The sequence below is a fragment of the Lissotriton vulgaris genome, chromosome 10 (genome assembly GCF_964263255.1).
Source record: "Lissotriton vulgaris chromosome 10, aLisVul1.2, whole genome shotgun sequence".
NCBI classification, from domain to species: Eukaryota; Metazoa; Chordata; class Amphibia; order Caudata; family Salamandridae; genus Lissotriton; species Lissotriton vulgaris.
This window is the reverse complement of record NC_141698.1, coordinates 176,861,137-176,878,755: the sequence shown is the minus strand read 5'-3', so window position 1 is coordinate 176,878,755 and position 17,619 is coordinate 176,861,137. Positions and strand designations below refer to the sequence as shown.

At 45.0% G+C, this 17,619-nt stretch overlaps 1 protein-coding gene across 1 annotated transcript in view; it reads left to right on the top strand.

The window, feature by feature from the left end:
• Positions 1 to 17,619, top strand: part of MYO15A (myosin XVA) — a 1,716,372-nt gene that overhangs the window by 913,807 nt on the left and 784,946 nt on the right. The window contains exon 41 of the mRNA XM_086939741.1: positions 10,849 to 10,993. Coding sequence (XP_086795867.1) covers positions 10,849 to 10,993 — 145 coding nt within the window. The remainder of the gene's footprint in view (positions 1 to 10,848; positions 10,994 to 17,619) is intronic.

The window sequence follows — 17,619 nt, the reverse complement described above, 5'->3', positions numbered from 1 at the left end:
GGCCCCAGAAGAGCCATCAGAGCGTAGTTTAGTCACCCAAGATGGGCCCTAGCCTCAGGTAAAGTGAACTGCTCTAACCAGAGACCAGTAGACCAGTGGTACCTGTTTTTTGGCTAAACTTCAACCGGACTTCGAGAGACATCGACCATGTGGCCAGAGTCACCCCTCTGTGTTCTTGAACCGAAGGGGGCTCTAGAAAGATGCCCATCACTGGATCTGCATCCTCATCATCCTTCAGCATCTTCAAAATACTGTATCACTTCCATCAGGATCACTCCATTGATGTTTATGGTGGTTCAGCTATAGAGCCTGGAACTGGACTTGAGATAGCTTTGAATGCTAAGTAACTGTCCAGCAGAGCCTTATTGGCCCCTGTGACTCGCTTCCTGTCAGAGTTGGCCCCCTAAAGCAGGCCTGAGTAGTCATTTACAGCTTTCCAAAAGGTCCGACATTTTTTCAGAATAACTGCTTTAGTTGGCAATGGCTTGTTTACGATTTGAATGAAAAACAGTAATTTATTCTTTGCATACTAGTTTATATCTCCGGACCCCAACAAAATAGACAACAGCACACCCTGCCAAAATAGATATCAAGGTCCCATTAGGGATCCACTATGTTATATACGGGGTGACATTAGCAGAACATCAGAGCCATAGACATTACTGATTTTTTAGACACATAGTTTATTTATTAGCATGTTTTATAAAGATTTTTTTGGACCAAATTAATGGTTTTTGTAAAAGACATTTCATTCATATACATTTTTCAATTTGTGATAGAGCAAGATAAAACAGGTTCAGTGTAAAAACAATTCAAATAGAATGCATATATAGGTTTCACACACTCCCTGACACACAAAAGCAACTCTCACACTGTTCAGAAAAAAGACTACTCCACTCACTACCTCATTCATTCGTATAGTGACATACACAAGGGGAGGGAGAAGGGGGAAGGAGCACCCATGGCTACAATGGAAAAATGATGGTTATTAGGTTCAGGGTGCAAATTTTGGACGCAGAACAGATGACCAGATGTAGTCCACTAGGACTAAGCTGCTGCAGTCCATAGAGTTCACGCCAACGCGCGTTTCGGTGTTAAATGCCAAAGTGGGCCACACCTTCTTCAGGGCGAGGGTACATTCAAACAGGGAGGGGAAACAACCGAGCTGTGAATAAAAAGCATTTTTTCATTAAATAATTCTGAGAATCAATAAGGTATTGTACATACATATATTTACATTTTACATTTTTCTATTTGAAACATGATTCATTGTCTTCTTTCATATAGTCTATGTTCTAGTGCCCCGGGCGTCACTCCCAGAATCAGAGAACTTCCCAGAGATGGGGAAATTTACAATAGACCAGGTTGGATCAGGATTAGAGAGAAATTCTAACCCATCAATCATTCACACATTCATCCTTCATCTCATGCATCGCATTTTGTTATTTACTCAGGTGTCAAAGTTAGATTTCTGTATGACTGGGGGGACATAAGGAGGTTCCTAATGGTCCCGATTTTTATACAAATTTAAAGAAAAGAGGCCATCCCAAAGCCGATATCCTGGGGTTCCCGCGGATATCCTAGTGAAACTCCTAATTTTGGTAAGGGGTGGAGTTACATTAGGCTTGTGATATTAATACTTTTTTTTAATATAAGCCGGACCTAAGGATTCTTAGGGTACCTAGAAATAACCAGGAGTTTGCTTACCAAGAGTATATAGACGATGTGGCATATACTTTTTTTCTGATTTATTCACAAGAAGATCCCGACTGTGCCTCGATGAATAAATGACGAGGGTTCCGGATTCTGTCAGGGGGAGAGTCCTCCTATATGCTCATCTGTGAAACACAGAAAGATGACTTGATATATCTTTTCTAAATAGGGGGAACACTCATATGCTATACTCGATGGAATCGAGGCATGGACGGTGTAATCATAGTTACCCGATTGAGTCAGTGCAGTGTGCCCTTTTAGTCGAGTCAGAGAAAAGCGGTTCGAACGGCAGGGGTCAATGCGGGCTTATCCGGTCCCAGAGGGAAACCATTCTTTTTCTTTTAGTGCTCATCTGTGAAACACAGAAAGATGACTTGATATATCTTTTCTAAATAGGGGGAACACTCATATGCTATACTCGATGGGATCGAGGCATGGACGGTGTAATCATTTATGATGTTCTGCTAATGTCACCCCGTATATAACATTGTGGATCCCTAATGGGACCTTGATATCTATTTTGGCAGGGTGTGCTGTTGTCTATTTTGTTGCAAATTCTCCCCTGTTTTTCGTGCCTATAATCAAAAAATCCCTGTGGGGAACCCCCTTCTATTACATATATATCTCCGGACCCCTCCAGTACATTTTGTTCATTTTGTTGCTTAAAAATTCATAAAAATAGGAGCTATTTTTATAAATTGGTGTCAGATTTTCTTTGCGTTTTGCTTCTTGCTTGTTCAATTGTTTTGGTACTTCTAAATGTTTTTCACTTGTTGGTTTGGCAACGACTGATTGCTAAAAGTCACAGGTACCCAGAGTTGAGCTAAGGTTTTGCAAACAAGCCTTACTGTATCCAAGATGTGTTTGTGAGTTTATTACACAGTGAGGTCGATTAACTACACCATATAATAAACAGCGTTCCTGACATTGGCGCCTAGCAGTGGGATCCAGAACTTGAATTTTACAATTACATATAGTTAATAAGTTTGGAACTGCCAAATATCTGCCTAGTCAACACCTAGAAGGAAATTGTTGTAATTTCCAACTAAGTTGCTAAGTACTGGAGTCTCCTAAACACTGTTTCCGAGAGTTTGCAAACTTTTGAAATGTTTTGAAAAAATTTAGAAAAGTTTCTGAAAGTTTGCCAAAGTATTTGCAGAGTTCCTAGAAGTTGCAAAAAGGGTTAGAAAACATGCTGGCGACGTTGTTTACAACTTCACAAAAGTTTTCAAACGTTTTCCAAGTAATCACTAAGTGCAGTAGTTCCCAAAGCATGTTTGTGATTTGAGCAAAAAACAGTGATCTATTATTTGCTTATAAATCTATATCTCTGGAACCAGGTTTGTGAGTTTATTACACAGCGAGGCCACACAACCACACCATATACTAAACTTCTATCACTATAAATTATATAAAAATATAAATACAATTAAAGATCATGCTCTCTAACTTGAGTTTAGATCTCTTTCGTTTTCGTTTTCATAAACTTTTATTCGATTGCCACATGTTATTGCAACCATAAAAAGTACAAAGAAAAACATTAAAATTATACAATGTTAAAAGACGTTTAAGGAGTAAATCAATCATGTTATAGACAGGATAAAAAGAGCATAAGCTAAAATATGAATTACTCGTAGTTACGTCTGTATTTGATACAGGCTTTTAAAAAATTAGCTACATACTTCGCTATAAAAGGAGACTCCAGACATTGCAAGGATAAATATGCTGGACGACAAGTTCTTAGGCCGATTAATCTTAGTAAAGGCAAAATCCAAACCTTCCTAGGAAAAGAATAAAATTTACAGAAAAAAAGAATATGTATTGTTGATTGGGGGGAAACATTATCACAGGGACAAGAAATAATAGTAGGGGACCAGTTTTGGACATTTGGAAAGGTTACAAGCCCGAAAAAAGAATTAAAACGAAACCTTGTAAGGAGATACCTTTCATAGTTGTTCAAAAGGAAGATCAGATATGGTTGGATACCCAGATGGGTCTGTACAGCAATAACTTGTGAGTTTGTGGGTTTCACCAGTTCTGCTGAACATCGGAGCGCTCTTAAGTGGGACAAACATAACTTTTTGAGGTCTTTTCTCGATATGTCACTCATGCTCGGTGGTTCATTGAAGAAGTTGGTGCGGTCCATGTCCCGACATAAGTTCCTAATGTATACTAGCCAAGGTATTTTTTCCCAGTTGTCAAGGGCTGTGCAATCTAAAATTAAGGAACGCGTTAAGTGGCACTCCTCTTTGGTCCATATACGGTGCCACAAATGCATAGGTTGGCAACGGATGGTGTCCGTAATAAAATCCATGCCTAGTTCAGCTAGCGAGGCATAGGTTGGGGCACTGTGTGGTAAGGCCAACAGATATTTAACAAACTCGTTCTCGATCACTTGGAGTGGGCTTATAGGACCGTAGCCCCAAACCCCTGCACCATACGTTGCCACACTGTGGCATTTTGCGTAGTATATTGTGAGTAATTCAGGGGGAGCCGGTTTCCCCAGTTTCCTTGAGAAAGAAACTAGGGCTGCCTTGGCTCTCAAGAAGAGCAGTTTTTTGCTTGCCACGGCCTGCCGCCAACTCAAAGAATCGTCCACCAGGATGCCCAGGTAGGGATAGACGCGGGTTCTTTCAAGTTTGGTCTTATCAACAAAGATGGGTTTAGGGCTTTTTATTTTAGGGCCAAGGTGCATTACGAATGTCTTTTTTATGTTAACCTTAAGGGCAAGAGAATCCATATAAGAACAGTACTTATTAAGCTGTACTTGAAGTTGGATCAGCGTCCTGGCGAAGATGACTGAGTCGTCCGCATATAACAGGGTTAGTATGGGGCGATGTTTAATTTGTGGAAGATCCTGGCTCCCTTCTAGCATGGCTGCCTCCAAGCCATTGGTGTACAGGTTGAACAAGAAGGGAGCCAGTACGCAGCCCTGTCTGACTCCTTTTGTAATTTGGAAAGGGGGGGTGAGTTCTCCGCTGATCCCGTACCTAACTCTTGTGGTTGCGTCGGAGTACAGTTCGCGCAAAAATACTATCAGAGCAGGATCGACGCCCATTTCCTCAAGGAGAGCCCAGAGTTTTGAATGCTGTACACAGTCGAACACTGCACTGAGGTCTACATATGCCAGAAATAGGTGGCCCTTTTTTGCGTTCACGTACTTCCCGATCAGGAGAGCAAGATTCAGGGCCTGCTCTATAGTCCCAAGACCCTCCTGGAACCCGTATTGGAGGTCGGTTAAGATGTTGTTGGTTTTTGCCCACTCCTGGAGACGTTCCAGCAGCAGACGTCCCGCTACCTTACCCAGGGAGTCCAGGAGGGAAATGGGTCTATAGCAAACCGGATCATTCCGGTCGCCCTTTTTGAAGATGGGAAGGAGGATGGATGTAGACCAAGAGTCAATAAGACCCAAAGTTGTTACCGCGGTCAGAACCTGGGTGAGAAGTGGAGACCAAAGCTCGATGTTATGGGTGAAAATATCCACCGGCACCCCATCTGGACCGGGGGCCTTGCCTGGTTTTGACATTTTTAGGGCCCTGATCACCTCTCCGTGCTCAAACCGGATGTTTAGTGGGAAGATCTTTGAGTCCACTGTAGAAACGGTGGTAGAGCTTCCCTCGGTTGATTTAGTTAGGGATCCTCCAAAGATTCTTGAAAAGTGGGCCACCCATTCTTCTGCAGTTACTGCGATGTCGAGATGTTGAGATGACGACGAGTTTGACAAGAAGGGAGATTTTACAACACGCCAGAAATGTCCGCTATCCCTTGTTCGACAGCTGTCATGGAGTTGTAACCACAGATTAGCTTTGATATCTTTAGTTCGTTTTACCCTTTCGGCCTTATAGAGTTTTCTTAGTTTTGCTATCTCTTGGGGGTCCCTCGGGGTAATCTGGAGAGCTGCCTTGAGATTTGAAAGTGCTTTCCGACTCCCGGAGTTAAACCAGCCCTCGGCCGATGGTTTCCGGGCGGTAGTGCGAGTTAGTTCCTCTTTTATTGTTCCCAGAATCCTGCCAAAGCTGGCCAGCACTGTTTGGGGCGATGAACAGGGGTCTAGGCAATCGTTAAGAGAACAGATGGTTTTTTTAAGGACTTTCTCTGTTACTGCGTCAGGATCTATTTTAGCCCATTTCACTGAGAACCCGTTCAATTTGTCCATTTTTAACGATTCTTGCGTTAACAGGCTTCTGACATTTGTGTGGAGTGATACTGATTGTAATTGTATTATAATTCGATTAGGGTAGTGATCACTGCAACTGTCTGTACCTGTGGAGAATTTTGCCATTTGGCCCCTTAAGTTCTGTGAGCAAAGAATAAAATCGATTGTGCTAGACAAACCCCTACCATGAAATGTTGTGGAGAAGTCAACTTGAGGGTGAACCAACTGGTTTGCATAGTCCAACTCTAGCATGAAAAGGCTCTCGTTCAGAGAGTTCCCATTGGTGCTATGTACGAAGTGGGCCAGAGGGCAGTCGGTCTCGTCATTCAGTCCACAGTTCCCATTTCTGTAGTTAGAGCATAGTGGGATGTTAAAATCCCTCCCCAAATGATATAAAGAGGGAGAGATGATGGCTTGTTCAGCTGTGACTTTAAACAAGTGGTGATTTCATTTATTATCTGCTCACAATCAGTGGGTGAAAGATTGTTATATAAGTTTACCAAAAGGTAAACAAATCTATTGTCGATATGGATACTTAAAATTTGGTAACAAACCTATTCTTTTAAGCTGGTAATTGTTGTAAGGGGAAGGATGTTGGTTACGTAAACAGTTAGACCACCCTTAGGTCTTCCGAACAAACCCTGTGCTGCTGGAATAAAGAAAGTTTTATAGCCCACCAGATGGACGGGGACCGTTAGCCAAGTCTCCTGGAGGCAAAGGATGTGATTCTCATTGATCATATCCGCCCATGATTGTAAGTTGATCTTGGTACGGAGACCAGCAATGTTCCAATATTGGACGGATAGGGACATATCGTTAGATGGAAGGGAGTCACGTGCTTGAGTATGTGAGAAAACTGTAGTTGCGTTGTCAATCGTAGTTAGTTGGAGAGGGCTAATCCGAGTCTCAGTAAGGAAGAGAGATTTGGAACCCTCGGTCGAGGGGGGCATTTTGCCAGGAGAAATTTCAGGATCCTCCACAACGTAGCCTGTAGGGACAGAGGGGCAAGGTAGGGATAATGGGGATTGGACACAGGTAAGAGTCGAGATTGACCGATTTGTGTTTATCGGTGAATTTGCCGAAGCTCTCATTTTAGTCGATAAAGGGGTAAATGTCCTCTGAAGCTGAATAGTGCACTGTGGAATGGCTAGCGGTCAGTCGACCATTTCCAGGCAGTCATATCTGTTTCTAGTTGGGAGACCTTGCCACCCCACCAAAGGAACTTGTTCTCTGCTGGGAAACCAAGGCCGGGGTTGCCATTCTCTGCTGCTATTTCTCTGGGTAAGCCAAGAACCCTCATAGTCCCAGGGCCTCTATAGGGGATGCTCCCAATTTGGAGCCATTGGGTATTGGTTGTTATATTGGTTGTTATATTTCGGGGGGTAAAAGAAGGAAAGACGATAAGCGTCAATCCCCCCGCTCTTGGCTAGAACTGGCCATGAACAGATATAATCAACAGTAGCCGGGTCTTCACAGTTGACTATAATACAATCTCCCTGTATACTCGTAGGTTCTGGGCCTATCCACGAAACTCTACGTACAGTGGATATTCTGCTGATATATGCAGATTGTGTTGGCCTGTTAATGTTAAGCCACTGTAGAACCTTATTTTGAAGGGACCAAAATGGTTCCTTTGTAGTTTCCGGGAGTTCCGGAACCCCCGTGAGAATGACTGTAAAGGGGGACGCTTCTCGTGGAAGATGAATCAGGCGTCTGGACTTAAACCCCCTTTTCCCGTCACCTGGTGCATTTAACGTGGGGTACCGGGGAATTAGAGGTGGAATTGGTTTCTGGGATTGTGGCTGGACGGGACCCTTATCAGAAGTAGGCTGAGTTGGGACTGATTGTGGGGGTGCTGACTGGGTAAGGGTGGTAGTCGAGGTCACATCTGTTGTCCCGCTTCCAGAAGTTGGGGTTGTGGGAACAGGGGTGAGAGGCTTCTTGGCCTTTGATTGTGCGGTTTGAGGTTTTGTCGTCTTGGAAGGTTTGGGTTTACAGACTTTTTGACCCCCTTGAACGCTAGAGCTTGTGGAGATTCCCTTACTAGCCCCTATGTTCGGTTGAACCATGCTATGGTGGCTAGATGGTTTTTGGGTCAATTTTGCAAGTTGTTTTTCAATAGCCATTATGCTGCGTTCTAGGGGTTGGAGATTGTGTTTTAGGATTTCCCTGAAGCTTGCCAGAAGCTGGGTGTTTGTAGTACATAAACTGCAGGGCTCCCCCGCGTTAACTGTGGGTGGAAAAATTAAATGAACAGGTTGATCTGTTAAATTAATAGATTGGGTGGGCGGAGCGTTTGAAAAACCCTGCGTAGTTTGAGAATTAGTTCTTTCTTTGTTAGTTGAGGCAGCTTTGGTGTTTCTTGAATTGTCTTTTTTCTTGTCTTTTTTCTGCTTATCTTTTTTCTGCTTAGGGACAGCTCCCTCCTTTACCCCCGTATGCTGAGAGCCTGTGCTAGGTTCCTGAGACTGTAATAGCTGGAGGTCAGGTGTGTTTTCTAGATTGCCTAAGGTGTCTGAATCTAGTGAGAGATTCGAGACAGAAAGATCAATAGATTTCGGAATTGAATGGATTTCTGCTAGAACATTTGGCTGTAGTTGCAATGATTGTATTAATACTGGTGATTGTATTAACACTGGTATATCTGATGACAATTTGAGCGGAGATTGGGCTAAGGCTAAGGGGCCCAGTGACGACCTTCTAGCGATAGCGAGGTCTTGTGACACCCTTCGCTCTATAAGGGATATGCTTTGGTTGATGACTTTGTTAGTCCGTGTAATGAAGAGGTCAATAGGGCCAGTGGGTAGAGCGTTGGTCATAGCTGTCTTACTTCTGGTCTCCCGGGTCATGATGGATATGTCTAGGACTCTTCCTAGAGAGTTACGTTAGGTCTACTGGCAGCAACAACAGTTGACTGAATGAAAGTACCTGGTTCGTCGAGATGTATGGAGCTTGATAGAAGAACCACGGGGAGTGGCCCAGCCCAGCCTGGAACAGTCTAGAATGGGCTAAAACGGGCCCGCCCTTGGCCCGGGCTTCGCCCGGCGTCCCACTTGCGTCCCGCGAGACGGGTCTGATGCGGTTTTAATGCGCCGCCTGGCACTCCCCGGTGACACGGACCCCAGCAAGGGCTTCTGGGGGAGGTAGTTTGCCCCTCGCCGGTCTCCTCTCGGCGGCCCCGCTCTAGCTAGAATCAGAGCAGTCGGGCAGCGGGAGACAGGCGGGTGGGTCCGTGGAAGCAATCAGGGGTCTGGAGAGGTCCGCAGTACGCTCAGGGCAAAAATGAGCAACAACAGCAAGGGCAGCAGAAGTTCCCCCGCTCAATGGGGCTGATGCGGTGTTAATGCGCCGCCTGGCGCTCCCCGGTGACACGGACCCCAGCAAGGGCTTCTGGGGATGTAGTTCGCCCCTCGCCGGTCTCCTCTCGGCGGCCCCGCTCTAGCTAAATCAGAGCAGTCGGGCAGCGGGAGACAGGCGGGCGGGTCCGTGGAAGCAATCAGGGGTCTGGAGAGGTCCGCAGTACGCTCAGGGCAAAAATGAGCAACAACAGCAAGGGCAGCAGAAGTTCTACAATTGAAACTGAAGGTAACTGCAGGGCTCCTCCTTCCACTGGACAGACAGACAGACCCTCAGGACTCCTTCTTCCACTGGACAGACAGACAGACAGACCCTCAGGGCTCCTCCTTCCACTGGACAGACAGAGAGACCCTCAGGGCTCCTCCTTCGACTGGACAGACAGACAGAACCTCAGGGTTCCTCCTTCTCCTGGACAGACAGACAGACCCTCAGGGCTCCTCCTTCCACTGGACAGACAGACAGAACCTCGGGGCTCCTCCTTCCACTGGACAGACAGACAGACCCTCAGGGCTCCTCCACTCCACTGGACAGAAAAACAGATCTCTTTCAGTTTACTCATGGTTGCAAAAAAATGCTTCCTGCTATTTATGACTACATTGAGATGGTAGTGAGAGCCGATTGCTGTGATGCCCTGCTTCTCTGTCTAGATGAACTCCATTTGCTTGCACACTCTGTTGTTTACCACTCAGCCTTTTTTCGAGCCATTCTACAAACTGCACTCCCATTTCAAAGCGATGTAATTTATTTACAAATTGTTCATGTGGAACAATAGAGAAAACCTTAGTGAATTGTAAGTAGATCACATCCACTGCCCTTTTCTTGTAAAATTCCTTTGTCTTCAAATCCAAAAACGCAATTAGATTTGTTTGACACCTCTTTTATGCTGTAATCCTATGCTGCCCCAGATCCTGAAAATTACACTTTCAGGTTTTTAATTATTCTTGAATTATTCACTTATACATACATATACTTATACGGTGTGACTGGCTTTATCAGTTTACTAATGTTGCTGGTACTTTTATCTGTAACAACATGACAATCACACTTAATTTCATTTCGGTGTCAGAGTAATTCAAAAATAAACGACATAACATTTTTAACAAGGGAAACAGATTAACCCCTTGTATGCTGATGACGAACCCCAGCCGTCATGCACTACGGTGCTCGTGTGCTGATGACGGCTGGGGTTTGTCATGGCCCGCCCCTGTTCATTTGTTTACCGCACAGCGGCGGAAACGGGCCAGCAGCGAAGGGGTTAAAGAAAAGGTGTCTGACATGTAAAAGGACATTGCAAAAGCAACCCAACCTTTCCATGTGACTGGCCTGAGTTCCCATCAGTCCGCCTGTTCTGTGGGACCAATAGGACAGAAGTTTCCATATTTTCCAATAGGTCTTTTCACATGTTCTGCTTGCAAAATGAGAACCATATAAGCAGGGAACAGAATCTGATTAATTTAGCAACAAATAGAGAATGTTTCTTGGGGCAAAATGCAATCAGATCAGACTAAATGTTGGCTTGATAAGCTCCATGTTTTTTCCAAATTTTCACCCTCAAATGCAATATGAGGATCCTATGAGCATCCTGAACTTAGCTTTACTGCATTGTTTTCCCTCCCTTCTAGCACCATCGGCCAGTCCTCGGCCTGATGATTTGGTTCATCACACAAAGGTAAACTCTGAACACATCCCAGAACCATCCCACAACATCAAAGACATCATCAAGCACTACCAGAAGCCCAATGCCATGAGGCAGATCGAGTCTGCCAGGTGAGTCAGTGTTTCCTTTTGCAAGGCATGTGTGCACAATACCTTAGTGCTGATCAGTGGTCATTTTAAGAAGCATTGGACCCATTTACAATAGCAGGTGCTCCTCTTTTTGCCAGTGGCGGCTGGTGACCTTTCCAAGTGGTGAAGCATAAAAGTTTGGCGTTAGTTTGACTAAGAAAGTGAGCTTTACTGACATAAGGGAGGTTCGAGGTGTTCTTCCCCTGAGAACACTTTGAAAGAAAAAGGGGCAAATTGTGTATTTTAAAGCTAATTTTGTTAAAGAATGTGTGTAAAATGCAATACGATCTACACCACATATAGGGTGCACCTCACAAATGACTTACCTATTGGTTCATTAATTTCATTGTTATAAGGGGGAGACTGAATGTTTCTAGTAAGTTTATGCTTAAAACGTTAACTTTCAATAAACTCCACTCAATGCAGTGATCTATTAATTCTGATGTATTAAGGTGAAATGCCTCTGAATATAAAAAAATAAAACTTTTAAGAATTTTAAAGAGGCTACATGAAATGCCTTGGATCATTTACATTGTATTGTATTGTAATACTAACTTATTCCCAGGATTAATCCTTCATCATGCTCTGCAAACAATCTTTCACACATGGTTAAAACAAGTACAAATCAAACACAACAAGATGATGTATGGAGTGCTACAACATTTCAAATGCTCACCCCTAGTCAAGAGATTTGGATTAAATCTATTGTTTTTTTGCTCACCATGCCCCTCCAGTTTGGACCCAGCCATATGCAAATCAGTCTTGACCCTGCTCCCCATCGGAACAGTCCAGCCCGAACTCTTGGGCCAGGTCCTCCTTGGACTATAAACAAGCCTCCTGGGACCAATTTTGGAGTATCACCCCTCATCAGCCAGGCTAGCTTGAATCCAGTAGCACAGCAAGCAAGGGACCCACGCCTGGGCATACCCTTGGCCAGTTAAGGCGAACATGGCAAACTCAACAAGATGATGGACAGAGTGCTGAACTTTTTCAAACACTCACCCACAGTCAAGAGATCTGGGTTGAATCTATTGTTCTTTTGCTCACCATGCCACTCTAGTTTGGACCCAGCCATATGCATATCAGTCTTGACCCTCCTCCCTATGGGAACAGTCCAGCCCGAACTGCCAGGCCAGATCCTCCCTGGGCCGGAAACAAGCATCCAGGGACCAATTTCAGGGTATCGCCCCTCATCAGCCAGGCTAGCTTGAATGCAGTGGCATAACTAGCAAGGGACTCATGTCTGGGCATACCCTTGGCCAGTTAGCGCAAACATAGTAAGCACAACAAGATGATGGACAGAGTGCTGGAACTTTTCAAACACTCACCCACTGTCAAGAGATCTGGGTTCAATCTATCAGAAACAGAAAGATAAATATTAGATCTCATAACAAATGCTGCGACCAAACCTCACTTTCTAGGTACAAGGCTTACTGCTGCCTTAGGAGAACTACAATATATGGATCACATGTATTGGGATCCAACTTGTATTTGAGTTTATTATAGTTATAATACCTGTTTTTCTTCAAGGTTTCCATGAGGACTGTTTGTAGTTGGGGCTTTGGATTGTCCTCCTGCAAACACCAGTCTAAGGCTCTGGTGGGGAGTGCTGAGTCTGTTTACTAGTGGTGCTTGGGATTAGATGCCACTGACAATGCTACAGAATTAGGAAAATCATTACGGTAAAATGAAACAAAATTGGCATGGTGAGACAGCTGGGTCAAACAGCTGAGGTTGTTAGTCTCTATAGAAGGAGAGATGTGTGGGGATGAAGATGCCAACCAAGTATTACTGGCTTCTTCTGTGGCCTATGCGTCATTCCCCCAGTTATTTTGGCTACTCCCTGTGTTCTAAGCTTTTGAGGAGGAAGGTATATCTACCAAACAGAACGCAGTTTCTCTTCCTACTGCCATGACCCTTAACCACACCTCTTAAAATAGAACTCTCACTATTTCCCAAGTGGAGTAACTTGAGTCAGAGAACACCCCCATTCATCACATGCAAATCAGATGTCAACCTCAGTTGTCTCACTGATATTGGGGCGCAAGTGGGCCACTCTTTGCGATACAAGGCACACAAGATCGAGACCGTCACCAACCAAACCAAGGAACTCTTCCCATTGTCAGAGAGTTCACCTGCCCGTCACCCACCAAAAACTCGATCCCATCCTCACAGGAGACTTTGCCGACTACTTCCACAACAAGATGGCAATCATCGACAGAAACTTTGATCCCCAACCCACCAACCTTCTCAGCATCCCATAGATCACTGCCGCTGACCACCTGCTCATCATATGGGAGCGGCTCAGTAAACTGAACACAAATACTCTACTGAACTCTATCCATTCCGGAGCACCACCGCCCCCCCCCCCACCGAGTTTTCATCCTCAGAAGAGACAAAATCAGCTGCCAGATCACAACCATCCTCAACAACTCTAGTGCCACAGCCACCTTTCCTGATGCGTGGAAACACGCAGAGGTCAGACCCCTCCTCAAGAAATCCTCTGAAGACCCCAGCGAACTCCAGAACTACAGTTCCATACCACTACTCCCATTCCACGCCAAAGTCCTGGAGAAGGCCAACAACCTTCAACTCACTGAAGACCTGGAGAGAAACAACCTGGTGGACCCTTCCCAATCAGGATTCAGAGCCAATCAATGCACCGAGACAGCCCTGATCTCTGCAACAGACGACATCCACACGCTACTCGAAAGTGGAGAATCAGCCGTCCTGATCCTGCTCAACTTCTCCGCAGCCTTCGTCACCATCTCCCACCACACACTCATCGACTGACTGCGCCTGATTGGAATCACAGACGACGCACTCAAATTGATGGCATCCTTTCTCGTGGGGCACACCCAGAGGATCCATCTCCCTCCCTTTGTATCTCAACCCAAGTCCACCATCTGCGGTGTCCCTCAAGGCCCATCCCTCAGTCCAACACTCCTCAACATCTACATGACACCACTTGCGGACATCGTCAGAACCCACAACATCAACATTGTCTTCTACGCCGACACCCAGCTCGTCCTCTCATTCTCAGTGGACCCCTCCAAGACGAAGACCAACTTCCACAACTGTATGAAGAATGTCTCAGCCTGGATGAAAAGCAACTACCTGGAGCTCAACATGTACAAAATGGAAGTACTGATCTTCATCAGATACACCTTCCTCAGGAATGATTCTTTCGGGGGCATCGGAATTTGGACCCACCCCCACCCTGAAAGACCACACCCACAACCTATGCATCATCCTGCACAGCGAACCATGAAACATCAGGTCAGCGCTGTTTCCACAGCCTGTTTCCACACTCACTGCATGCTCCACAAACTCTTCAAGTGGCTCCCCATCAGCACCAGGAAAACGGTGATGCAGACCCTCATCACCAGCCTGCTGGACTACAGCAACTCAGTCTATGCAGGCATCACCACTGAACTCATGAGAAAACTCCAGACGATCCTGAATGCAGCAGCCAGACTGATCCTCAACCTGCCTAAGAGGACCCAGTCACCTAGCACCTGAAAGACCTCCACTGGCTCCCCATCTAGAAAAGATGCCAATTCAAGCTCCTGACCCAGGCCTACAAAGCTCTCCACAACCAAGGACCTGCCAACATGAACCACAGCCTAAATGTCCACCTTCCTCCCATTAACCTCAGTTCACCTTGCCCTCACACAGATACCATGCATCTGCTTCTCCCGCATCGGAGGACCCGCCTCCCACCTTGCTGCCAAGTCCTGGAATAACCTTCCACTCCCCTCCGCACTAAACCCTCGCTGAGACTCAAGACCTGGTTCTTGGACTGACTCCGCAGCACAGTGCCTGGATACCTTCTTGGGAGATAAGCTGCACTATAGAAGTACCTCCTAATTGATTGTTTTCCCAGGTCGACTTTCACTTAATGTAATTTTCCCTTATTAGACCTGGCTTTTCCAGCAGGTTTATCCCTAGACTTTTTGCTTTTGGGCCTCCTGTTTTGGACCCTGTAATTGTTGGTTTTATGACTGTGGGCACTTTACCACTGCTGATCAGTTCTAACGTGCATATGCTGTCCCTGTAAATTGTATTTATGGATTGATGATTCCATGATTGGTATATTTGATTTACTGGTAAGTCCCTAGTATAGTCCACTGTGTGTGCCCAGGGCCTGTAAATCAAATGCTGCTAGTGGACCTGCAGCACTGATTTTGCCACCCACATGAGCAGCCTGTAAATGTAACTCAGTCCTACCACTGCAGTGTCTGTGTGCAGTTTCGCACTGCCATGTCGACCTGGCAAGTGCACCCACTTGCCAGGCCCTAACCTTCCATTTTCTTACATGTGAGGCATCTCTAAGGTAGGCCCAAGGTACCCCTGTGGGCAGGGTGCAGTGTATGTGAAAGATAGGACATGCTCTGATGTGTGTGGCATGTCCTGATAGTGAAATACTGCCAATTTCATTTTTCACTATTGAAAGGCTATCTGTCCCATAGGATACAATGGGAGTTCATTTATAACATCTTATAGATATAACTTTTCATTGGGACAAGATAGACGAGTAAAGTTTAGTATGCCTGAACTCAGAATATAAAGATGCATCTTTATGTGAGGACGATTTTTACATTCAGTGTTTGAAAATACCACTTTTAGAAAGTAGGCATTTTCTTCTGGAGTAAGGAACCCATCCATCACCTTCCCTTCCCGTAAGGAACCAACACATCACCTTCCCTGTGGCTGTTCTTGCTCCAAGGTACTTTGGGCCAGATGTAGGTAATCTACATTTACCGATTCTAAAATACCGTGATTCCATTTGGTATATTACATTATACAATTTTCCAGGCTCAATGGCATTCCCTTTAGTGCATTAAATAAGGATAATTTGAGATTTCATCTATATCTAAAACAAGTAGTCAGTACTTAATAGATTATCAACAGTTGATACCATGTCCACTGTTGATGGAATAGTGAAGCGTTAGCAAAATGTGAAGATTTGCAGCAGGTAATTGATTCTAAACAAGATTTGTATAGTGGAAATAATTTAGACATTATTATTATTATTTTTTTTTATTTGTCCTCATTCGCCACCAATCTCGCTTCAAATCACACCCTAGACGTCTGTACTCACACTCAGCAAGCTGAGGGGCATAGGCTGTTGGAAGTGGAGACCCGCCTACTAGTACCTGAACAGCTTGTGGATCAATGAAGAAACCACTGAGATACCTCTTCTGCCAAGCTCTAGGAGCTAGATGACTTTTGTCGCAGAACTACCAGAGAATCTGGCAATGCCCGACTTAGCCCAAAGAGTATTACTGCCATAATCATAGGACTCCGGAAAAGAGAGAAAAAAGAAAGAAAAAAAAGGGGGGAACAATCTCATGATCTCAGAGCCCCATCTAAGTTGCAGACGGTTCCAAAATGTTCTCCTCTTATTCCTGCCTGATCTGGCAAGATCCAACTTGGAGACTGACAAAACTGAGGACAGCCAATCAAGAAAAGTGGGAGGGGTGATTCTGTCCTTCTTATACAAATTTGCTTCCTGGCTAGGAGGATAGCATAGAAAAGCAGAGCTCCAGCGGGCCCAGTAACTTTTTCCGCCGAGCCGAATATGATTAGAAGTAAATCTATGTTGATAGGGCAACCCAAGATGCTTGTCAAAAAGGTACCAACACTTCCCCAGAAGGAAGCCAGAGATGGACATTCCTTCAACATGTGGATGTCGGAAGCAGAAACCTGTCCGCATTTTTTGCAACTCACTGGTGACCCTTTGGTGATTTTTGACAGTTTATGTGGAGTGAAATAGGACCTGTGGATGGTAAACAGGTGTTTTATTCTAGCCAAGCTGGTTTCACAACTTCATGTAAGGTCTTATAAGAATTCTGCCATAGTTGAACACAGTCCTGTGTAGGTAAAGAGCCACCCCACAGTTCCTCAGCTAGATTGAATTTGCCGTCCACTTCTTCCACCAGAGTTTGATACCAAAAAGAGACTTCCTTCCTCCCTGGGGGCTTGGTCACAAGCTGGCATTCTAAAAAACTGCCAAAGCCCACAACGTTTTCCCCATTTAGTTGTGGTTGGGATTGAACCCAGCTTACCAACTGAAGATATTTAAAACGGGAAAGACCTACTCCAACCCTGTCCTCAAGTTGTTCCCATGAAACAAGGGTGCCTCCAAGGAGAAGGTCTCCCCAAACCACCAACCCAGCTTCTCATAAAGGTATTGCCAACCTGTCCTTTAAACACTCTGGAGCTCCTGGGGAATCCCAGAGGGGAGCCAAGCTGGAAAAATACCCATGCGCCACTCAACCCCTCAATTTGGCCCAGGTTTCTGCCACCCCCTGGAGAACCTTCAGCTTAACTTTTTTGACAAACTTTGGATCACCAAATTTAAACAGAAAACCCTCTTCTGATAATTTGGCTCCCCTGAGCACAGCCAAAAACATCCCTCCAGCACCTGTATTCACGGGCATTTTTAATAACATGCGTGAATGTGAGATTTGGAAAGCCCAGGCATACAACTGGAGATCTGGTAAAGCTAGGCCTCCCTTTTCTCTTCTCTGACTCAGCTTTTTCCAGGCAATCCTAGGTGATTTGGATGCCCAGACAAATGAATTGATATCTCTCTGCAACTT